This window comes from Rhopalosiphum padi, chromosome 1, assembly GCF_020882245.1.
Source record: "Rhopalosiphum padi isolate XX-2018 chromosome 1, ASM2088224v1, whole genome shotgun sequence".
Taxonomy (NCBI): Eukaryota; Metazoa; Arthropoda; class Insecta; order Hemiptera; family Aphididae; genus Rhopalosiphum; species Rhopalosiphum padi.
Window position 1 is genome coordinate 4,724,596 of NC_083597.1, and position 26,613 is coordinate 4,751,208.

Consider the following 26,613-nt stretch of genomic DNA (forward strand, 5'->3'; position numbering starts at 1 on the left):
TTCGCGTTTTTGATGTGTCTTTCCCGTTGTTTTAAAATTGGTTCTGTTTGTTCCCGGTACCTCGTAATGAATGCAATATTTTGCAATGCATTAAATAATACAATATTATGGTAACGCGGCGTCTCTGATAGGCAATTTAGCTACACCTCTGCCGCGGGCTGTTTCCCGGTGTCTTATATTATAATAATAACAATAATATTATAGGTTATGGTTTGTTTAAATACCTACAATTATGACGATCACGACAACAATTGCTAAAAAAGCTCGAGCACACTGTAATTATTATGCAAATTACCTTGATTGCGAGCAAGATAAAGCCTTTAAAAGTTGACAATGTCGTACAAAACAACCAACACAATTGTTCGAATTATTCAATCTGACTATTATAAAACATAACAATCGTCCCAGTTATATCGAATGAAATCGGCGTTTTGTCTTTAGATACCACTCTTGCCGTTGTTATTTATTTGAAACAATAAATAAGACGTTAATTGTTTTCTTCCGGTGCGTCCATTTCTGCCTTATCGGCGGCTTTCTCTCGGACCTTACGACTATTTGTACGCACCGGAAAACGGGACGAAAATTAGTACGCACGGCCTGACTTCTCTGCTCGGTAAAATAGGTCAACACCGTTTGCGGACACGATTCTAAACAATAAATAAATACACACACACACATATATATATAATATTATTATGTACACTAACATTAAACAGTTGTAAGAAAACAATTCGGATATTTTCATCAATTGTTCTATACATCTGAATATATAATATCGTCATCGTGTAATGGGCGCTTTGTATTCGTAGTCTTAACTACCCAGCTAATCGGTTTACTTTTCTACGACATTAAGCCGCGCGCAATCGGTACGCGCCTTTAAGGTCTAAACAACGTTTTTGTGGTACAACAGTAATTTATTATCACTATACGAAATACGAATAATTACGATAACGTAACGAAATCAAATACTCCGACGGGAAAAAACGAGATACACTCAAAAAACAGTATTGCTCGAATAAACACAGATTTACGGACGTCATTCGTTACGTTAAGTCACTCATAGTACGAATCCCAGCAGAGCAAATTAAGAATATTACAATTACTAAGAACGTGTAAAATATATTTCCATAATTTATGTATTTATATCATTGAAATACGCATAAATCAGTGTAAAATTTAATTTTTAAAAATTCGTTTAAAATGCATACTACTATTGAATATTATGTTATTATATTATAATTTAATTTATAATATTATATAATATATTCGAGTACGTTTAAAACCTCACCATCACTCAGCTCCATAGATTGCGATCAGTTTCGATACGTAAAGAGTAGTTCAGCATGTTTGCTATGAACTCGACGAAGAAATGCAAATTACCATAATGTAATTACATTAATGTTTTACGGATGCCGACACCGTTATTCAAAACATTATAATAATGTGATCGTTCTGTTTGCGAAGATGAACACAACACGTGTGCGCCTTTGACAGGCATATCACACGCGGTTCTCGTATGGTTGCGTACCTATAATCGGTCTTAAATGATTTGCCACTGCCAAGTATAAACCTAAATATGTATCCAAAGGCTTAGAGTCATCGGCAATATGGCTAAATATTTTATGACAATATAAATATACGTGACGGCTTATCGCAATAATATTATTATTCGTCAAAATTATACGTAAAATGCCTAATCGTATAACAGTTACTATATGTATCAAGTATATTATAGTAACTGGATAAAGTTTGAATCGAGCAAGTATTTTTCACGTTTTCGCGTAAGTTCTTTCATCCCACATACGCTCTATTACGATTCCTATAAATCATTATTAGTTTTTACGGAATCTTTTAATAACACGCGGATAAATGTATTTGTCGGCTTACTGAAAAACGCGTCCAATACATACATTGGAATCATGCCAGCGTATTATCTCTGTGTAGTATACCCAAAACCGTAAACCTTTAAAAAAAAACACCTCTCATATTGTATACAGTACAAACCGTACAATAATAAAGTACGTTTTCGATACGTTTAGTAAATCTAAAGTCTCTCGATCGAACGCGTTCGGATAAAAAATACCAATCAGACACAATATACTGTTATAATATATTATTATAATAATAATATACATGATGATTCACCAAATATGCTTACACCCCCTTTTTTTATTCTATAATGCATTTATTCAAATTCTGATTTTTTTTTTTAAATTTTCAAGTATATTTAGAGACTATATTTTTCAAATGCTTAAATTGTTCGTACCATTTCAAGAGTGTTTGATTACGATATAAACTTCAATTTTTTATTTTTTACTGCAGAGAATGTTTTAGAAGATGTTTATGTTATAACTATATCAATAGAACAGTTTACAAATTATTAAAATATTTATATTTAAAACAATAATATTATTAATAATTCTTTAAAGAGTTTTACAAAAATGTCAAATGTATACGATATACTTTATTCTTAGGTACATATTTACTACACTTAGACTATTTTCACAATATAATATAAAGTGTTAATAACTATAAATTAATAATTTTTATATCATTTAACCTTTTATTTTCTTATATTACATTAATTTTCAATAAATACACATCCTAATTTAAATTTTCAACATTTTCAAAAAGCTTATCCGCTTATTAATAATTTATAGTATAACAGAGTAGAACATATTTGAATAGCAACAACTTATATCCGTACAGATACTGTTTAAATAATATAAAAATTTAATCAAGTAAAAGCCTTGTATTTTAGTACCTAAGTATCTTAAAAATTCCAAAAATTAGTATTTTGATAAACGTACATATTATTAGGTAATTGGAGATTATTACTGATAATTATTAGTGAATCACCCCGTACCGTTTATGACCTGTTTTATATTACCTAATACCAATACCTGGTATTTATATTATAATGTATGAACGTCCACAATGATATGCATAAAAATAATATATTACGTACATTTAATACACAGGATAATACAACAACAACAACAAGTTTAAACGGCTGCATTTCTTCGATTAACAAAATAAAATGGTCCCATGACAGCGTATTGTGCATAATACATTTTACCTAGTAGAACTGAAATATACGTGCGTGACGATAATATTCATATTATATCGCCCACATCCATAAAACATCATTACCCAACACTCGACGCATTTAAAATCATTTATATACCAAATAATTGAAAGTTATGTTTTGAATTATACATATTATATTTTTTCACCTAGTTAATTATAATTTCTAATATTATTTGTGTGTTTCTTTAACAGATGTTTCACTTCTTGGATTTTAATTATATTGACAATATTGACATTCACGGTACCTACTGGTTTAATTCGGAAAATATTACAATAGCTGTGTGGTCTAAATAGGTTTGGGAAAATGTCTTACGCTTTTGTCGTATTTATATGAAAACCCATCCGAATTCGATATAAAATCGAAAGTATAATGACATTTGTGTGTTTTGTTCGTCGTCCTACACGCGTCACCTTCACGCTTGCACACAATCCAGCAAACTCAGCTCAAAACTAATCGAAAACGGAAGTAATATAAATAAAATGTTTCGATAGAAATTCTTCAATCCGCATAAAATAATAATATAGGTAACGAAAATACCTGAAAGAATCAAACAAGCTTGTCCGCCGCGAGTCTGAAAAAGAATTATTCACCGATGTTAAACATTTTAATATTGATTTCTCTTCTTGCGAATAAACTGAGATTAAAAATTCGTCGCAAAGAGCAATATAATAATATATAATTGTTGTGCTTAAATTCTCGCGCACAGCTAAGTGCAGCCATCATTCAAACACGCCGGTTGAAATCTCAGCATTTTTGGTGAAATACAATAAGTAGTTCATACCTTTGTCCCGGTCCTTTTTGTGTGTTTTGTGTACGCGTCTTTTAAATTCGCTCCGATCGTGTATGCTTTGAAATCTTTCATAGTCATTACTTATGGATTTACCGGTAAGTCCGAAGTTTTTAATACCATTTGATGTAGGTGCACGTGTAAAATGTATATAAATTTCGAGGATACGAAATTAACAGAATCCAATACCTCGTCTACTCCGAGTTCACTCGTACATAATTAGAAAAAATTGGTAATGTAATAAGTCTCAAACATGCAGTATAGCGGTTGATAAAATTCAAAGAACAAAAAACAATTTATAGCTTCCTTTCACAGTGCACTACTAAGTGATAACGTTTATATACATATTATATTTTATTATTATTATAATTTTTACTCGTCACTCTATTGGAATGTAAAAAAAAAAAAAAAATCCGTTCGGCATCTTACAAATATAACGAGAGCTTTTTGTCGACACTGTCAAATGTTTAACTTCCGATCGTAATAATCGTGAATATTACGATGACACTTTTTATTATTATACACTCGAGCAGCAAATCCGATGAATCAATCGGACGACTACTGCGGGGCCCTTACGCAAAACGCGTATCATTTCGATATTATAATATTATTAGCGTTGTGTCACTGCCACGAAACACGAACGACTCGCGTTTATCTGCCGCGATAAAGAATAATATATTATATACGCACGCAGTAGTGTTATAATATATTTACAATACGTAAGACGGCGGGTGCCGACCGTAAATCCTATTCGACTTTCAAAAAATATATATATGTACTTACATTTATTATTTTTTCATTGTTTTTTTTTTTTTTTTTTTTTTTTTTTTCGGTTAGTTGCCATCCCTCTTCCGTGTGTTTGCACTTTATTCCGAGAGTAACGACGCCCTTTTTCTAATCAATGATATACGGTGTTTGAGAGTTATTAGAATCTGAGCAACATAAATACCCCGTATTTGATATAGCAATGTTTTTCACGGCAAAGCAAGCATATCGTACAGCATTGTTCGTGTAAAATATATTATATGATTTATCATATTTTATCCGGTTTGAATGAGTTTTATTCGTGCACTAGTTAGATATGCAATTTAATCAAAATTTGTTTTTATTAAATCGCTAAAAATCATTTGTGACATTATTAATTAAGAGTTGTCTATGTAAAACCAACAATAGCGCATCTATAAAATCATATCAAGTTCGTTAATGTTTACAATGTTTAGACTTTCCACAATTTTACAGTAATTCAAAGCAAAACAGAAATTAAATAACTATTTTAATTGTATCGTAGTATTATGCATAAATGTTTGTATTTGGTACGTACGTATAAAAAAAAAAACAATTACCATAACGCAAAATGAGTTTTAATTTTAATACAGACAAACAGAAAAAAATAATATAATTATAAAACGGACATACTAATAAAAAATGAAAAAATAAACTGGCCAATTAAATTTGAAGTACAAGAACACATTTGTAATACCGATTTGTAGGAGAGAGGAGGACGTGTTGAACTGGTTTCCTATTAATAAATCTGTCGTCCAGCCACAATAAACAATGTTATCCCGTTATACCTATTACCCGTTATGGGATACGTGATAATATCATATTTTATAAACGTAAAATTTCCGAAATACGTTTCATGTTATGATGTAAGTTTTATTTAAAATCGAAAAAATAACCATTTTTTGTTTTCTAGTTTCCATTTGTGGTTTTTTTCACCTCGATTTGTCTTGATGACGAAGTGTGTTTTGTCACGGTGTCTCGTGAATATAATATGTTATACGCGTTTGTCCCGCAGACGGATTTATTTTTATGACCGTCGATGTAGTGGTTTACTCTGAAGATTATCGTTGACCCACAACGGTCGAAGTGTCGGACCAAATAAAAAATAATATCATCCACTTAAATATATAAAACAAATACAACTCTAACGCGGTACACAATAATAACAGCGATACCGGGACGTGCAATGCAATATTGCAGTTTTCGTTTACCGCGAGTTATATACGCGTATATGCGCATAATATTATGTATATGTAGGGTATATGAATAAATTATGAACAGTCGGTATATTATATGCATATTATTTACTATATAATATATACTATAAAATATATATTATAACAGAAAGCCTATTGTGTGCGCTCTCGTTTTACCGTTAGAGAATACTATGAGGAATACCTACAAGGAGTTCTAAAATACATGCGTTATTGTTTAAAGCCTTTGAGAACAGGTACTTACTCTTTAATCAAATATAATAGAATATTATAAGTACTCGTTTCGACGATTATCAACATTTGGCTTTAGGTTTGCAATTTCTTCCGTTCCCTTAATACCTTATATTTTTTAATATAACGTTTTACTGAAATTCACGCTAAAGAATCGCGCTGTAATATATACAAAACGACCACACGGTAATCGCTTCGAGGAATGAAACGTGGATTAGGCCAGGCATAATGGAAAGTATGCGCCGTAATGTATAACGCAAAAAAGCCGCCGCCATAACGCATTTATCCGTCACCAGACGAGTGTGTGCAATTCATTTACACAAACATAATATCTCAGACATAAATATTATATAATATCAATAGCGATAGCCGAGTGGACGACAATGCGTTTCGTGACGTATATGCGCTGTCTAACGTCACAACTACGGTAACAACCGATAACCGCACTCGCGGGTCACGACACTTTCGTATATTTTTATTATAATTTTAATAAGAGTTATGCGTGTGCTATATAATATTGTATCCTCGGCCGAGTGCGTGTAGATGCCACTGAATAATCTGAATAATGTTTACCGAGATATAAAATAACAGAAAGTTTATTGTGCGCTCGTATATTTTTACCACGGACTAAAAGCAATCCTCGGGGGATACGAGGGGTACTCGAATATTAATATATATTTTTTTTTTTCAAACGTTTCAAAACATACGATCAAACGTTTTTTTATGTTTCTATGATTAGCTGCAGTATTTGGATTTAAATTAAAAATGTTCTCGTCGCAGCTTTATATTGTGTGTATTATTTCCACGCAGTTTACGCGGACGAATCGCACTGTAAAATATATAATATTATATATGATCTGATCACAGGGCGGTTATCGCGTCGAAAAATGAAACGCGGATTTGATCAGTAGCTCTGCGTATAACGACGTTTTCAACGACGGCGCGCTGACTTAAATACAAGTGTGAACGACGACACGCTCAAATCGTTATGATCGACGAGCATTTTAAAATATGTAACAACAATAAAGCCAAAGAATCGTTTTTCGTTTTACGAAACGCCGGACACTGACGTAGGAAGACTCGTTAGCAGCCTTAGAAAAGCATTTTTTTTACCAATAAAAAAATTTGACCGATGAACACTGATGGGAAATTTTGGGATTTTCCTTGTGTTGTTTTCATAATTTCATAGTTAAATTCACTCGTACAAAATCATACAAATTTCAAAAAATTTAGTTTTAAAAGTAGAATAAAAATACTACTTTCAGAGCAGAATTTTGCAACCTTTCAAAATGTGTGCTCCTGGCGCAGGCAAATTTCGGAATACCTTTGCTACGCCACTCGGTTGAGAACCAACGGACTAGTTCGCGGGTGCGACTTAGAGTGGGAAGTCTCTAGCTGGGTAATAATTATATAATATTATATTATAAACAAACAAAAGCAGACAACGCATATTTTATCAGTTACTTTTCGTATGAAATTTATTTACAAAAACACATAAGTAATTAAAACGATACAAAATCTACAGTAAGAGGACGTATAATAGGTATTATAATATCATGACGACGGTGCCGTCACAGCCGTGCGCCGCGGTATGTATACCGCGACTGCGGTGACGACCGGCGATAACCGCACTCGGAACGCGGTATGACGACGATATCGTCGGTTTAACGTGAGCGACGTTCGGCGACCGTGGCCATTAGTAGGCTGGCTTGTATGTGGCCGGGGACGACGAAGCGTATCCGCCCTCCTTCTTGACGTCCGCGTTGAAACCGCTGTGGTCGTCGGCGGTGTAGTCGACGGTGCGCTTGCTTCCGTCAGCGTCCACCAAGCTGTAGGAGCCCTTCACGTAACCGTTGGCGTCCGCGTACTCGGTCTGGCTCTTGACGTCGCCGGTGTGCGCGTCGTTCACGCTGTATTGGAAGTTGTACGGCGACGGTGACGGTGCGGCGGCGGCGTACGGCTTGGGCGCCGAGTATTGAGCCGGTTTGTTGTAAGCGGGAGCGGCGGACTGGTACGCTGCTGGTTTGCTGTTGTAAGCGGGCGCGGCGTGGTAAGCCGGCGCTGCTTGGTACGCGGACACGGCTTGGTAGGCCGGTGCGGATTGGTACGCCGAGTAAGCAGGGGCTGCGTGGTAGGCTGGGTAAGCCGGTGCAGCGGGATATGATGAATAAGCTGGAGCAGCCGGGTAGGCTGGAGCGGCTGGGTAGGCTGGTGCGGCTGGGTAAGCTGGAGCGGCCGAGTAGGCTGGTGCGGCTGGGTAAGCTGGTGCGGCTGGGTAGGCTGGAGCGGCTGGGTATGTCGAGTATGACGAGTAAGCCGGAGCGGCGCGATAAGCCGGGGCAGCAGAGTAGGCTGGAGCACCAGAGTAGGCTGGGGCACCAGAGTAGGCTGGAGCAGAAGAGTAGGCTGGGGCACCAGAGTAGGCTGGGGCACCAGAGTAGGCTGGGGCACCAGAGTAGGCTGGGGCACCAGAGTAGGCCGGGGCACCAGAGTAGGCCGGGGCCGGGTAGGATGAGTATGCGGGTGCTGAGTGTGATGAATAAGCGGGTGCTGAATGCGACGAGTAAGCGGGTGCTGGGTGTGATGTGTAGGAGGATGATTGGTGTGTTGAGTAAGTGGGTGCTTGGTGTGATGGGTAGGTAGGTGCTCCGGGCTCCTTGTAGACAGCCAAGGCGGTGGCCACGGCGTAAGCCACGAAAACGATCAGCTGAAAAACGCGTAATGTTAAATATTATTCATACGATCTTATTAATATGGTAATACAATTAATTATTATTAAAACACGCGAATAGTAATAGTACAATGTTCGTCATCGTATTAGGTACAAAACCTGTAAAGAACAATAATTGTCCAAAAACTAAACGATATCGACAACGATTTATAATTTCCGGACTACTGTTTTAGAAAAAAACGTAGCGGCAACCTACCTAATGATTACCACGTTAACCGTTCACTCAAACGAGGTACAAAGTACATGATATTTAATAGCCTTGCGACCGACGGTAAGATAGACGGAGAAAGACGAAGAGAGTCCGGAGCGACGACGAGAGTAAAAGTAAATAATACAAAATACTACACATTAATTAAAACGGAAACCGGTCGGGGCGGCGGCGAGCGCCCGAGTGTTCCGACAGTTTTTATAATGTCGTGTTATATATTCGACTGCCCGCGGCGGTGCTCGCTTTTACGTTTCGCGGTAGTAACGAGTATTACACGTCGCGCCATCCGGTCCGATTAACACTACAACGCGATCGATCGCACACGACCACATCGATATGATGAGATAGTAATATTGTATAACTCATAACCGCGTCGTGATACGGCTGACTGTCCGATCTCGCCCCGAAAACCGTTATAAAAGCGGAGTCGTAGGCGAAAAGAAAGTCGTGGCAACGAAACTTCTGAAAACGGAGACGGCCATCGACGCTCGACGTGTTACACTCGTTACGATTAAAAAAATCAAAGGAAAATACCGCCGCCAAGACTAATTAGTTAGAGAATGTGATTATGATTATAACATATCTTTTAAATATAATATAGATTTTTTGTTTTCAAATAGCGACGTTTTCCGGATGCGGACGACCTAACAGCAGTATAGTCGTATGCGGATAATTATGAGTGCGCGGCTCGGACCGATACAAATAACGATTAAAATGTTATACTCACTGTTTTGGACATGTTGTGCGAATTGAAATTCTTGAGCTTATATAGTGTGACTTAGAGTAGTGAGCGATGGTGTTGTGTTGTCCTTAGTGGCTACCGTGGACGATCGCGGTTGACTGTGATCCGTTCTACGACTCTGGCCGGTATATATACTCGGGATTCGACCACACTCGATACGAATGGGATCGACGAGGCGAAGTGGTGGACTCAGCCGAGATTACCTATACGGCTGAGAGGGTTACCGGATCTGCTTTTTGTCCCCTCAGGCCTTACATTAGTTTAGGTGTGTCGCTCGACTACATTTCCTGTACGTAACACCGCAATTGTACAAACGCGCCACTATATACGACCGGACCCGGTCACAGGTCTCGACGGGGCCTCGCGGGTATCAGACGACAAACGGCAGACCGTATCAAACGTGAGAGTACTAATTATATATTATGCGAGTACGCGTCGGGTGGGTTTTCACTTTTCTAGAACGGCTACACATAATATTACGTTTGTTATAGCGGTGGTTGAGAAACGGATCTCAATCCGGACGACTGCAGTTCGACTGCAAAGGGTCACATAATCGATCAGCAAAATTTTATGAGGACACATATTGTGAACTGCTCTAAAATAACAGGCGGTTAGGTTAACAAAAAAGTTAAATATGATATTATTAAAACGTGTCGTCTACTATAAGTGCAGTAAATAAATAATCTTGAAAAATGCCGAATTTTGTTAGTTATTATCATCTCTTTCAACAAATATTCGATAAATATTAAATGCGTAATATTAAGTATTGTCTTAATATCACTCATATAGATTTTAATCAGACAGAAATCCCTATCAATATCGGAAAGGAAATGATTTCAAATATTATGACGCCAAATTGGTGCTGTTGTAGAATAGTGTGGTCCATCTTAATTCAAGTATTATACGCAAATAACGTATGGATATGTGCACATTTGTATTATATTATAATGTATATAATTTTAACTTTGTCATAACCCCACAGAATTAATCAATATTTTGATTTTTAAATTAGATATATCAGCATTTTTTAAAAATTAATCATTCGCTAAAAAAATTACAGTGAAAAAGAAAATCTCAAAATATACTTAGGTCTAAAACAGCGGTTTCCAACCCATGGGCCGTTGACCATACAATATTAACATTTCTTACGTACATATTTAAAATGATATTATTATGTATTTGTATTATAATAATATATATTCGTATATAGGCGTGCTATTAGTCTCACTAGTGGAGCTCGTAGATTTTTTTTTACAAAATTGTGGTGGTCCACACAACTGAAAAGGTTGGAAACTGCTGGTCTAAAGTATGCTTAAACTTTCTACAAATCTGAATTTGAAGAAATGCGTTCATAATAGATGTGTGGTGATCGTAATATACTTGGCACGCCGATATTATGTATAAATATGTGTTGCATGGCCAGACCAGACACGATAGAAAAGTATTTTTTTTCAAATTTAATTAATGCAAATCTCGTTACTACTAATAATACGATATAGTAGTTTCTATACACGCCGGTACCTATATTAAAACGCATTCATATTATATATTATAATTCTAGGTGAAATTTGTTATGCCTAATTATGTAAATATGTAACAATAAATCGCGTCGCACCAGTTCCTAGTCCAGTCTGTGCAAGCGTGTTCGCTTATTGAGACAGTATATTATATCGCGGCGGCTTACATTTCAGTCGAGTGAATCTAATTTGGTTGCGTAATTGGATAAATATAAATATATATATATGTATATATACTGTGTGTGTGCGTTTCGTACTTGGTGTCATTTACATATTGTTCAGACACGATGAGACGCGCTATAGCGTAACGTTACTCGCGCAATAGGTACATAATATAATATAATAATATAATAACAATAATAATATATACGTTTTGTGTACGTCGCATGATACAGTTCCTATATAATATTAGTATGATGCACTCAGATCGTGGAATACATAATTTTATCGCAAGTCACGTATTTTAGTATATTTTATAACCCGCGGTTTCTTCAACCGTTAAATATTATATCGATATAGTATTAAAGAACCGCGGATACTATTACTCCAGTGCTGCAGCAATCTACGTCATCAGAGGTACATCCCGATTCGAAGCCAAATTTTTCAAAACCTAACCTACGACTCGTAGCCCTCTGTATACGCGGTAATTCACGAACAGTCATTTTAAATCGCCGCGTAACTTAACTCCGACAAATCGTGACCGCTTGTCGTACGAAAAACCTAACCGTTTTTTCGGATGATCGACTAGCTGGCCGGAAAACAGCTTTCGAGAGCTATCTTGACGACCATTTAGGGCAAGCGCTGTCTGCTATGACCCGCGGGGATCCGTGAACCTTTCAATTGGCCTTTTACTGCCCTCGACGCGCCATCGCCCTCACCCCACTTCCAATCGTCCGGCCAATATTCGTTTACTCAGCTAAAACTTCTTTTAATTATAAAACACTCGAATCGTAGTGCTTGACCCTCGGAATGTACGCTCCGCGTCTATGATGGAATAGCCACTCAGGCCGTATACGACTGGACCGGGTGAGTGGGGAAATCGCCTAGGCGACGGTTTTCTCGACGCTTTCTCGTCTTCGCTTTAATCCGTTGTTCGGTCCCATGGACCTACATTTATAATTAGGACTGACATTTTGATATCCTGACAAGTAAAACAAAGAGAAAAAAAAATTTTTAATATTGTATTTTGACGACTTAAAATTAATAATCACATATTTAATAAACTGTTCGTTAATACATAAGCTTAACACAAATCACTGGCTTAGAACAAAATGGTCCTTAATCCAATTCTTTTCTAAATCGGCTATTTTATACTTTCATATTACAATTTTTTTAGACGTATATCATAAGCAAAACATTATTTTAGTAGGTTCAATAATAAATCAAATACACGACATAGAACTTTAGGATTTAAATCATCGAAAATAATATTAAGGATATTAAACCTAGTGTTAAAACATTTTTAAAATTAATTAACAACTTAAAAAGAAAAAATTCTACATAATAACAGAACAAAGTTATTTAGCATTATAACGTTATGTAATTATGTAATTAATGTGTCTAATAATACAACAAAATAATATTTAAAAAAAAACCATTTTTAAAATATTGGGATATTTTGTTATCGTGCCATCATAATACATTTAGTTTCTAAATATATTAGTTTATAAACGATGTTACATATAATATGTGCTGTTACCCGATTTATATAGATATTTTACTTGTCAGTAAAGTATGTCATTCGCTATAAAGTGTAGTACTATAGTTGTAATGTACAATTTTTAACTTCGGTTAATGTTCACGACCACGCCCATATCGTTTAAGTTTAATTTTAACACGGGAAATAAATAGTTTTAATATAATCTGTTTAACTCTATAATATCATATTGATGGCTAATACAAAAAATATATATTAGATTCTAATGATTTGTACACTGAGTTTATTTTTTTTTCATACACAGATAATATAAAAAAAAAAAATAATCATATATATATAATTATACTAAACCCTGTGATATTTTACGAATTTTCGACACATATTTATATATACTTACAAACATATTCTATTATTTTACGAGTATACATCAAAAAGTTACAACATAATCCTAACTTTCTATAAATAATTTATTTCTATTCTTATGCCGTATCTATTATTTGATTATATTTTGAAGTCTTTGGAAAACCATTATATTTCAAGAACTCGACTTGCCTTTTGAAAGTAGCACGTGCAAATTAATTTTGTGGAACCTTATGAAACCTTCAAATGCCGTCCCGCATTTTGCGATCTTGCATTTTGAGGGGCATTTCAGGAATTCGAAATTTGTTAAGTAAAAGCAGTAGGAGGCGGTATAGGACTACCTGTGAGAAATACGCATTTCTCGGTGACGTATGTAATATAATATAATATATTCATTATTATACCTATATATCAAAACTATTATAATGATTCCTCGTGTAGATAGTGATGACAATACCGTTATCGATCACATATAATAGCGCAATGACGGACTATCAATATATTATATTATTGTTCGTTTTTTAAAAAAAATGTATTCTAAAGTCTTAAAAACAATAATTATAATGTTAAAATATATAGACACAAAATTGTAGTTTAAATAAATACACGAAAGTACATCAACAGTCAACACGTTATAGATTTAAAGTTAATTCAAAAATAAAATAATATATTGACATGAAAAATTTCCAGTAAATGCTATTCTGAAATAACTCAACATTTAATGTTACATAATAAACACGAATCTTTGTAACGACGTCTGTTTATTTTAATCAATCATTGGTCTTCAGTTAGTACTTAGTTAGTTTATGGATTTTTTTTTCCTATACGTATTATTTGAAATCGTTTTGCACTACTTCGAGATTTTTAGGTTATGTTCAGTACGGGTAATATGTGTAATATATAGAATTATGAAATGTTTAGAATTTGTTTAATTAAAGTAAATTTAATTGAAAGTAGCAATTACATATTTTATTTTAAAAGCATATATATATATATGTATATATATTTGCTGTGTGTGTTTACCCCACGTCCCTAATTCAATGGTTGAATAATAAAATACCAAGAAGAATACTATACTATTATTAATTAATTAAAATTCAATACAATTTAATATTTGTTTTTATATTATAATAATTACAGTAGTAATATAATAATTATACTAAGAACATATTACTACTCTCCAATATTTCTATACAGACCGTTATGTACACAACATAGTCATTGGCTATAGGTATCTACATAATTTATTAGTTTAATATTAACTTCACTTTTATTCCATAATTATAACAAAATATATATATATAAACAAAAAATGATTTTATAATTAAAATATTATATACATTTCAAAGGCCTCGAACTGTGAGTCACATCATATATGACACTGGAAATAGATTCATCTGGACTAAATGTCCGTGGTAAAATTGAATAACCAGAATCAATCATTTCTAATTTGTTGATTTCAGTATATTGTGATTTATATAGAATCCAGTGCCTTTTCATAATATTACAGTATATCGTATAGATGTAATCAACTTATAAACTCCAATCCAAACATATAATACTAATATTCAAAATTGATAAACAATCTAATTGATAATAAATTATCGTCGACTTCGGTTTTCGAGTTTCGATAAATGCGAGTGGTTTTTCCAATAACGAGACAGCTTTGTTAAATTTAAACAGATTAGACATTTTTGGTTGAAAAAGTTTTCCAAATAATGCCGGGAAAACATTTAGACAAAATCCAGCCCGTCAATATAGTTAACTATAAAACCGTCATCGGGGTTCTATACGCAAACGCGAAATAATCAAATAAATGCTATAGCGGAAATCAACAACGACCCATGTCGTGCCGTGACATAACTAGTTTATGTACTCAAAAGAGGTTTACACGTGAGTGTATACGATATTATGCAAATTCGTACTTTAATTGTACCGAAGAATTACTGTTTTAAACTGCAGCATCCGTACCGTTTGCACAGTTTACGGATTTGTTATGCAAGTGCAGTAACTGTTGTTATAAATAGGTAATTACCATTATTTTGTGCCTGTCCCGAATTTGAACAAACACCATGTATATTTGGGCTTGAGAGATGAGCGTAAATAATTTGCACTCGTATGATTTACTAAACAACGCTTTTTAGTAATCACCAGTAGATTATTGTGTGACGTTTGGGATTTTATTTCCGTCTGTCTAATAATTTATAACGATCGATTTTCTCGGTATAGGACTGATCTGATAATTTAAAATCACTACGTACAAATCGCTCTTTTTCGATACTGCAATTATTCGTTTTCCGATTTTTTTCATACGGTCCGCACTAGATAACTGACGGCCATAAGCGAACAACTCGTGTATCGGTTAAACCGATCACCCCGATGATATTACAATCTACATATTCTGTAGTAGTATTTCGGTATTGTCGATTATCCACATTTTAGCATTTTAAAATTTCCCGGAAACGTGAACGACACATTGAAAGATTCTCATTCACTCATCATTTATAGTCGCGGTTTATTCGAAAACAGCGAATAACAGAAAAAAATTATAATTATTCTGTAAAAATAGGTGTAAAACGCGTGGTGACGGTATCGTTAATTATGTCGTGTCAATTTAATGAGTTGCTGCTAAAAAGCGATGTCCAAAATCTCGTTCTATCGAATTTCTCTGAAGTATTTGATAATTTTGTTGTTTTTTTTTTTAACATTTTGTATACGCTTGTGAAAAAAAATGTTTTTAATTATATAATATCGGTTATAAGTTGCATGTATTTTGCACGAATTAACGAAAATGTAATGTATTTTTACTCGTGTAGTATTTTAATATAGTAAAAACACACATTATTTTTGGATATTTTACGTTCCAAGTCGATATTACACATCAACACAGTTAATCATTATTATTATTGTTCTTTACGTCGAATGAATGTTTTAAATCCAAACAGTTGTTAAAAATCGACCGCTTATCGTCGTGCGATACATCAATCAATCAACTTTTATCTTATATTTTGTATTTAATAGTTTTGTCGCTTTCGCAACAAAAACTAACCGAATTGATTGATATTTACAGGAATTGATATACATTGACGCATTTAGGACCGTTTGCAACCGCGTTATACGTGAGTCCTCGGCAAGTTTTCTAGTCCGGAAGCACCGAACGTACTTGCGTTGAGAAAAAAAAAATAATAATAATAAAGCCTATTCGGAACTCCGTCTTCCGCTTTAGGGCGTCAATAATACTCGAGTTTCTTATACAGCAGTATATATTATCATAAACCCGTTGGACAAATCGCGCGGACGAAACGAATGTGCTGTTGCGCTAAAACTTTTGGAGTTTTCGACTCTTGACGTTCGTTTTTCGGAACCGAAATCGTAAACTGTGCCGTACTGCGTACGCTATTAAGACGTATACCGCTACCGTGCTACTATACAATGCCACTTCTACTTTTAAAATGTTTTCTACGATCGCCGTTTACTATATCTGCGACGGTAAAATATATATTATTGGGATTACTTGTTTGAAATAAATAGGTTATTGTGCGTTTAAACGCCACAGGAGTTTGGCAAATCCTCAGCGCCGATAGATACCGTATCTGTAACCGTTAGTGTTTATACGAGACAAGACGCAACGATATAATAATATATTATTATATTTCTTTAGTCTCAGAGACCCGTTCTGACTTAATAATAATAATAGAATAAAAAAAAACCCCGTCATCCGCGTACGCGTTTTGTTTAAACGAATATTTTGTCGTTCTCCGTATAATAGCGATGCAGCAATTTCATTGTATTTTATTTAGAATATAACCCGTAAAAATTTTAGGTATTTTAACGTGTGACGATCCTCCGCGCGGTATAAAAAACGTACGCGGTGGTAAGGAGAAAGAGTTTAACGAACATTCGTCTAATTCCTGTCGTATAGTAAACCGGCGCCGCCGCTTATACACGACTATATTTTATTAATATTGTTTATCACGTCGTTATGCCGGCTTTATAATGATATAAACGCAGCGTTATACAATTTATTATCTGTATATGATGTTTTAAAGCGTAAGCGTCGCCCGGGACCGTGCGACGGTTCGAAGAAACCGTCTGCAGAAGCGAGCGAGATTGCATACCGTAATATTCTTAATGGTGTGCGCCGTAAAGAATACAGGAATCCAACGATATCTTACGAAAACATATTTTCGACTTGTTTGATCCGCCACCTAAGATCTCTATCGCGTACCAGTACGGCTGAGATTCGGTACATAACACGACCCCGATACGCTGTAGCTCAATTTGAATTCATCCAACATCCCAGCTTACAACGGGACTTAGTCGAGTCATCGTGCCGCGCTTTAACGTTGTCGCGTCCGTTACCGAAATCCAGATACCAGTATTCTATTTAACTGATTTTCCGGGTACAGTTAATTCGCTCTGCCCACATATTATGTTATAATAATATATATTATATTAACGTAATAAACCACGTCAGTAACCGCTGTTTACTGTGTTCACCTTAAATCCAGACGTGATACCTTCAAACATTGTCAGTGATTTTTTTATAATCGTAACGTACTCACGTTGCCCGAGGACACAACACCATTTTGATTGTAGGATAATATTATTTTGTAAAATGTATACATTTAAGAAAATAGTTTCTGTATAAGACCTGCGGAAAACAAATTAGTTCAATTTGCAGCATATTGATTATTGTTATAGGTGTTATCTCTAAATATTTTACTTTTTTTTCGATTTGTTTAACTATAAAATTTACATTTTTGAATACCTCAAAATTTGAACTCATGTAGACAATGGTACATTATTCCATGTTTATATGAAAATAGCTATATCTTAGATAAATATATTTTTACACGCGTTTAAAAACACCGTAATACACACCAGATAGTGAGCCTCGTGTTCGCTCGTGTAGATCGTTTTTCAAAATGCTAAAGCATCAATGCAGCTTCAAATTTAAAAACGAACCATCCATGGCATCCACCCAATTATATATCGTTTCACATTTGTGTTATTATTAAATCCTAAAATGAAAACAAACAAAAAAACGTATAAAAACTCTCGGTAACAGTACTTACGTGCAGTTGATGTTCGATCGAACCAATAACAATAATGGTTTGAACGACTGTCGTTATATTAAATCCATTCGTGCGTGGGATATTATATAGGTGCTTAGTATTATCCTGCAGTGGACTGAATTTGCGTTATACCAAATACTCGGTTTCCAGAACAACAACAACAACCGTACGAGATTAACTGTGACTCGATGCGAACTTATACACTAGTGCGATCGGTTTGCCAGACGTGCGAAAGATTAGACGTATAATAATAATAATAATATGTTTTTATCTCTTCGTCAAAAGCAATTTAGAACGCGGGCTATAATAATATTATATATACAGACGTATCAGAGTCATCGCGCACTTAATACGTATCGGATTAAACGATTAAATCGACGATCGGAGTCACTGCGGTATAGGCGTAGTTTTTTCAAAGTTTTCTAGACAACAGTATAATATTATTGGACTGTCTAATATAATATTTTTTGTATTATAATACTATCCATACAAACCGACTTTACGTGGGAAAAAAATGAACAATTTTAAAATACGACGCTTTACCGATAGTTTTCAGTTCGCAGGTAAATCGACTTCGGTGAACCTAATAACATTGTGCACTAATTCGACCGACATAGATATCTGCAGTGGTGGACTGATATATATTCCACGGAAATTTAAACCACTCTCTGAGCCCTGAGGACCAATTTTAATCCTGTATAATGTAAACAAAAACGTATTCGATTATTGTAAGCCACCATTATATTAATTCAGAAGGATAGAAAAACGAAGTAAAGAATCCTTCCCTAAAAAAATATATGGTTTAAATTTAATATTTCAAGTCTACAAGCCCAATACAAACGTAGATTAATATAAATCTTTTTCGATGTAGTCGACGTCGGACCTAAAACCTAACAGTTTTTTTGATTATCGCTGCAAGCTTGCGGCTATTTACGGTATTTTTCAGTTAGTTATTTAGTTCGAATTTTCACAATAATTGTATGTGCGGTTAAGATACCGGACGCGGGTTACATTTTGATTTTGTTTCCGTCCCGAGTGATTGCGCTCCGAGTGTAAGCTGCGCACCGTCATCTGAAACCGCGGTGGAGTGACAATTATTTTTAAGCCTCGCAAACGTATCTCTCCGCTCACTCCGGTAGCTTATTGTAGCGATGTGGTGCGTTGATGTTCAAGGGGTTGGGGTGCGGAAAACGTGTCGAGCAATTTTAATTCTGAATATTTCAAATCCTCTAGAGTACAACGGCAGACCGTCAATCATCCACGCTAATTGGAACCGAACGGTGCCTCGTGGATTATCAAACTGCAGTACTTGAAAAGTTAAAAAAAAAAACTACGTAACATTTGATTGATTTTTTTTTTTAGATTTTTGCAGTTAATTTTCATAAAAAACAATGATACAAATTATTTATTATTTACATTTATATATTATTCAAGACAACATATTATTGTCATGTTATTTTGAAAAACGGTCGGATAACAGAATATCAAAACATTAATTCCTTAAAAGTAAAGTCTTGGAAAAATTTCTAAAAACACGTTTAATATTTGTATAATAATATATTCATATTATATTGAATAGTGTCTAATAGTTTTATACCAAATACCTTATTATAAGTAAAATTAAAACCAGAAGTTTTAAAAATATCACGTATTTATTACTAACTGTACGCGGAATCGAGTAATTGATTAAATTATCGTATATTTTCTTTTTATTAATTTAACTTTTTTTTGGAAAATATTTCTCATTCATCAGTTCGTGACCCGAGGATGACATTTGATCCTCGTGGACGTTTTGATCGTTAAAAAAATTCAACCACAACATCCCTAAAAGGATTATAAAATGTCCAAAAAGATCATGTTTGTTCCCTTAGGATCAAAATGTCACTAGAACGGAGCAACACGTCTGTGAATCAAATTGTTCTGTTCTCTTATTGTATATGACTGGAAAGTGGTAACTAACCATGTGACACTTTTCAATTTGAAAAATTTCACATGTTTGTGAATTGCGTGGGAATTTTTAAGTACAATACTTCACAATTTTTTGTACCTCTGGCTGGTGTAGATTAATATCGTTCATGTTTTATATAGTATTATAATTACTATGATTAGTGATTTAGTTTTAAATATTACAGTTATTCGTTGTAGAAAATGTATTTAAAACGCTTTGTCTAGTTATTTAAACACATGTCTGAGCATTAATTTGTTTCCATAAAATATGATTAAAATCAATTTATTTATGATTTATCACATAATCGATATTCTAATATTTCTCTGTGCTTACTACTTACTACTCCAACAACCTTATACTACAATAACACATTTTTGTATTTTATTGTACATACATCGTAATATCTAGTGAAACACGGAAAAGAGTGAAAACCGAAATCTAGTAAACCTAAAAACTTATAGTGACTCATAATATATAAAACACGCACACACTTAGGTAGTTATAAATCAACAATCGATAATATCTTTAAGATATTTCGGTGGGACGAGATAAATCTTAAGTAACACGTGCACTGCGCAATATATATATTATGCAATTATTATACAGTCGCCCTCCCGCAGCGTAATTATTGCGGAAGACCGAAAACTCAAATCTACACATTCGGGTGTTTAGATGGGTCCCGGTACGGCTAGTGGCGGGAGGCTGCGTGGGCGAATATAAATTAGTTTTCGGCAGTCCGCGCGTGCCGGTCTGGACCGGGCAATCAATCCGGTCTGTGTTTTATGGTATTTCCGCCGCTGTTTCCGGTGACGCAGTGCAAGTGTGTGCGGGCGCAGAGAAAACGCGATTAATTCTCCGGGATCTCGGCCCCGCCGCGCCCAGCAAGATTCTCAGTCATCGCGACCATCGCATAGCTGCGCAGGTGGTATGGAGGAAAAATAATAATAGTACTTCCGCCGAGTAAAACAATGCCAGCCTCTCACCGACACTTGAACATTTTTTTTATTATTATTGTTATTAATAAATTCGATAAAAACGGTTTATTTAAAAAAAAATACAATACAATATGGATGGCATGCATGTAAAAAAATCCATTTGAATTTTTATTTTATAAAACCAAATCTGACCTAACCAGACTACTTCTTAAGATTAATAATACAAAATACTTCAATATTATTTATTAATATACAATTAATAGTAATCATTTATTTTCTTTTATAGATAAGTTGAAGCGTGTTTTTACCAAACCAATATAATCAAATCATAATAAAATTGTGTCTAGAATTTAGATATATTTATAAAATTCTAAGAAATATAATAGAATGAGGTAAAAATTATACTTCGTAATACAGACAAGCAAAATCTAAAAATATTTTTTTTTTCACATTTTTGTTCTATTTAAGTACTACAATGTCGTAACACATGACTGCATAAGTAATGTACCTACTTGAATATTTATAATTGTCTTAGATCCGACATTTTAGACTTACGGTGTCAAATATTTTATATTAAAATAATATTATTTTTAACATCATGAACTCTACGCATCATTTATATATTTAAAAAAATATATATTATTTTCACATATCGCGTTTTTCCTCAGTTTACTTCTTATCTGCTTTATTTTATTTTTTAGTATGATTGTCATAATATTCAATAAAGTATTGGCGTTTGGTATTTTTTGTATGCTAAAAGACAAAATTGAACGGTGGGATTTTTTTTTGAACACGATTTTATTGTATTCAGAATAATCAACGTGTGATTAGCAATGGACGACGGTATTAAAAATATCGTAATTATACTTTTTAATAAAATTAACATACGATATCTGTATTCCGATTTTATATAATATTATGAATATTATTACATTAATGACCATTAAAAATACATTTGTTCATTTTGATTATTTTTATCGAATATATTGGCATAATAAAAAAAAATTTGTGTCATCTGTAAACGACGAGTATAAATAATGGATTAACCAAAATTTGAAGCACATAAGAGGCATTATTTTAATAACAGGTAACAACGTGTTAGAGGATAACTGCTATGTTGCTTGCTCCCGCGTAAGATCAGAAAACAATGTTTACATTACGCCTTTGATCATAAAAATGCTGATTTAAATGGCCAAAAAAATTTGATTGGACAATTTTGAGTAGGACAGCTATCATGGACAGTGTATGTGTCAAAAATATCATCTTTACCCCAAATCAGATATTATTTATCGGCACGTGTTACGCCAAATGAAAGTATTAGGCAACTAAATTAACATGGATGCATTTTGTACTGGTTATGAAATATATATATATATTATATTGTATAATTGTTGATTATATTACGTCATATAAATTAGAAACTATTGTTCTACATGAATACTCTGAAACATAGTTTTGCCACAGTTATCAGTTTTTGTAAATTAATTGAAACTTTATTTAAAAACTACAAATCAATAATTCAACATCTGAGAAACATTTCAAAACCAAATGTGCATAATATTTTCTGTTAATATTGTGAAATTAACTTTGCTTTTAATAAAAAAAACAGAAAACTGCATTTTTTAATATAAAAAACGGAAAAATATATTTATTTGTTTGTACAGATTGTGTAATTTAAACCTTATAGTTAACTTCATCAATTTTAAATATAAAACCAATCTAAAAAAAATAAAAAACATTAATTCAATATAACAAATAAAAATAATTTATATAGATTATATAGGCATATCCATAAGGCTTAGCTTAAAAAATATCTAAATTATCGAATATTTGTCTAACTAAATTAAAACAGTAAAATAACTAATTATTGATAAATCGTCGTAAAAAAGCGTGTAAAATAAAATAATATTTTATAATTCTATAACAAAGGTGGCTATCATAAAAATCTTGATATGTTCGCGAGCTACATGGTACATACAATTTATTAAAAACCAAAATGTTTATAAATTTATACAAAATTCAAAACTCATAATAATAATAAATAGGTTTTGATTTTATAAATAAGACACAGACTGCATACGACGTGTATCACCCCTGTTATATACTAAGAAAATTATATAATTCAAAAAAATTAGTATCCAATTATTCCTATTATAATGTAACATCGCTTGACTCAAAAAGTCAAAACCAAAAAAGTGATAACTATATCTTAAAACATCAAATTATTCAGAAAAGTAATTTTAAACTATCTTCTTTGGCAATGAATACACTATTAAAATTAACGAAGTTGTTCTGCCCTAAGTTTTTAAATTTATTTTTTGTTCTAAGCAAAACTTTAAGTTTAAAAAAAAAGATAAAATATACATGACAGTTAAAAATCAAAAAGTTCTACATATAAAATATTTTGAATATTAAATATACTTTTTCATTTTGTTACGAATTTATTATCTGTTCTGAATTAAAATTAATGTTTTTGTTATGACGTTTTACCAATTTCAAAATAATAAATAATAATGGATTCATTTTTCTATTAAATAAATACTTTTTTTTATAATTTACAAAATGTAAACCAAATAATTTGTTTTTAACTGTAGATAAGACAAGTAACACAATATAGTAACGTGGGGGGGGCGTTACTAAATTGTGTTACTCCTGAAACATTAGATTAATATTTTGATACTACAATTATTATTTTTATGATTGATTATTTTGTTGAGAAATTTACAATTATGATACAGTAAATTCCCGTTACAACGAATACCAATACAACGAAAAATCCCGTTATAACGAAAGTCATAGAAGTCCACCTGCCGAAAAGTAGGGCTTATAAAGAGCTTATTCGAATTTTCGTTACAACGAAATTTCTGGTTTAACGAAAAAAATTCGGTCCCCTGAAGTTTGTTGTAACGGGATTGTACTGTAGTAAAATTAAACTATAATATTATTATTTTATACGGTGCATACTATAAATACGAGATGTAGTAAATTATGGTGTTTAATTAATAATGTTAATTTATTTTATCACGTATATAGAATATTTTGTTTTTAACCTAACCAAATTATGCTATTTAGATCATTATTAAATACAAATTTTGTAAAATTGTATAATCTTTAAAGGATAAATATTTAATAATGCTTACATGGTTATCTGTGAGCTTGGAATGTAGAGCACTAATAACTAAACCTCCGTGCATAAAAAAGTAAATTCAGAAAAAATTGATTTAGTAATTTTTGATTGTGTGCTCGTGCATTATTAAATATATTTAAATAATTATTAATTAATATTATGAGTATACGTATATCCTGCCGTATGCCGTAAACTAATGTGATTAAATTTCATGAGAATCCATAAAATATGAATATAATAAAATTAAAGCATCATATTTTAATCAATACAATATTATAGTTTTTAAAGCAATACATAATTATCTATTGCACTGTATATTTTTGTAGGCTGGTAAAAGAAAAAATTCTTTGACATATAAATAATGATATTTGGTTTTTCATAGATTATTGCGAAAATGTGTTGATTTTTAATGACTTAATTTTAATAAAAACAAGTAGACAAAGTGACTTAAAGTTATCAATGGTCTAGCTTTTATTTTTATCATAATTATTTACTATTTTATTTATTATTAAAATATATTTGAAAATGGTATTTATTTTTTATACGACTGTACTGTGTAATTACTTATCTTCATGGGCACAGCTAAAAAAATTGGAATGCATCGATGTCAACTACTATTTTATTGAAGAGGGTACTAAATTGAGCCAAATTTTATGGACCTCCCAAATATTTTTTGCGCCGGGGCCTAAAAATCGTAAATTTGGCATTGAAAAATTCATATGGTACAACTTGACGAATCGACGTCATACTCTATTATATTATAGGATATATTATGATAATGTTGCACAATCTATGGTTAGAGTGGTTAGTCAGATCGCGGTAATATTCTGATGTCGTCTTGTCGTCATCGTGTGTACGAGTATACTTGACTTTGTGGAGACGAAAAATCGATGTCTGTCCCGAGCGAGCGTGAAAACTATTCTACACCCACGCTCGTCGTTCGACGTTCCGGTACAGGGATGAAAGAAAGATAGAGGTGTGTATAATAAATATATATAAATCACCTAGTTCGACTTTATAATAATATATTATTACGTCGAATCGAACGCAAACTCGGAAACTCGAGATCATTTTTTTCCAACCCTCTTTTATAATCGAAACGTCACTGCCTAATAAGCAGCGCGCGTCGTCCGCAAGTGAATATTATTATATACGTATACCCGCCGTATACCTATAGTGTACCTACGCGTTTTCGGAAAGTTTCACCACACGTTATGGATTTCTCTTTGCGCCGCACCGGACAAATCTAATATAATCTATTAGTTTTCAATACGAACATCAACGGTTGTGAAAGTTTTCGCCACCTGCGACCGCGAAACCGCTGTTTTCCACCTTGTAATCATTATAATGGCGACCATTGGACACGCTCGCCTTATTTACGTTAGGTCCGAGAACGAGCGTATTGACTACAATAATTATTAAGCTTACATCTAACTTATGTTGAGGCGAATAATTACTCAATTCAAACTTCTACTACATATAACTGTATAGTAGTGCCCATACGCAGGCGCGTAGCCAGAAGGTGTTGTTTATACACCCTTCTCGGTGTTTCAAATAATATAATATAATATGCTAAAACATTTTCGATTTTGTGTTAGGATTAATTATGTTTAAATATAGAACACCCTCGGTTTCCGAAATATTGTCCACTATTTAGAGGAGTCCGGCACTTAGAGGTTGCAGGGGATGTTTTACTCATCCCTAATTTTTCCGCGTACGCACGAACGATTAAACTCGCATATTAAATTTTGTATTTGTATTGGACGCCCGAAATTCAAGAATATCAATTTTTCTTTTAAATTCAATCTTTTTCGTTTAATGGCAATTGCGTAATAAACGTTCGTACTACAACAGAGGTCTGTTGGAATTACAAACACAACAAAATACGTACAGGACAAATTCACATTACAAAAATACTTTTGTCGACGCAATAACATTTCAATGACTGGACGGATAAGATAGAGTATAATATGTAGTTTAATAATGTATGATGGGTAATATCAATAGAATACAACTTATAAGTGCAGACTTTTATCTAGAAATTCCACGGTTATTATTATTCTAAATTTAGGTTTAAAATTATAAAAATTAAGAGTTAAAATGCCAGAGGTTTTCCTATAGAAGATTAGTGAAAATGTCTTCAAAAAAATGTCCGCCCTTTAGAGGTACCCGTTAAGAGAGGTTTCACTATATTTTGTTTAAAG

General features: G+C 33.3%; 2 protein-coding genes across 3 annotated transcripts in view; one reads left to right on the plus strand and one right to left on the minus strand.

The window, feature by feature from the left end:
• Positions 1-26,613, plus strand: part of LOC132932180 (Kv channel-interacting protein 1-like) — a 131,198-nt gene that overhangs the window by 97,730 nt on the left and 6,855 nt on the right. The window lies entirely within an intron of this gene.
• Positions 7,558-9,931, minus strand: LOC132916934 (adhesive plaque matrix protein-like). Its single transcript, XM_060977394.1, has 2 exons — positions 9,773-9,931; positions 7,558-8,813 (listed from the first exon to the last, which is right to left on the minus strand). Exons 1-2 carry the CDS (start codon positions 9,782-9,784, stop codon positions 7,803-7,805), a joined length of 1,023 nt encoding a protein of 340 aa, XP_060833377.1. The 5' UTR covers positions 9,785-9,931; the 3' UTR covers positions 7,558-7,802.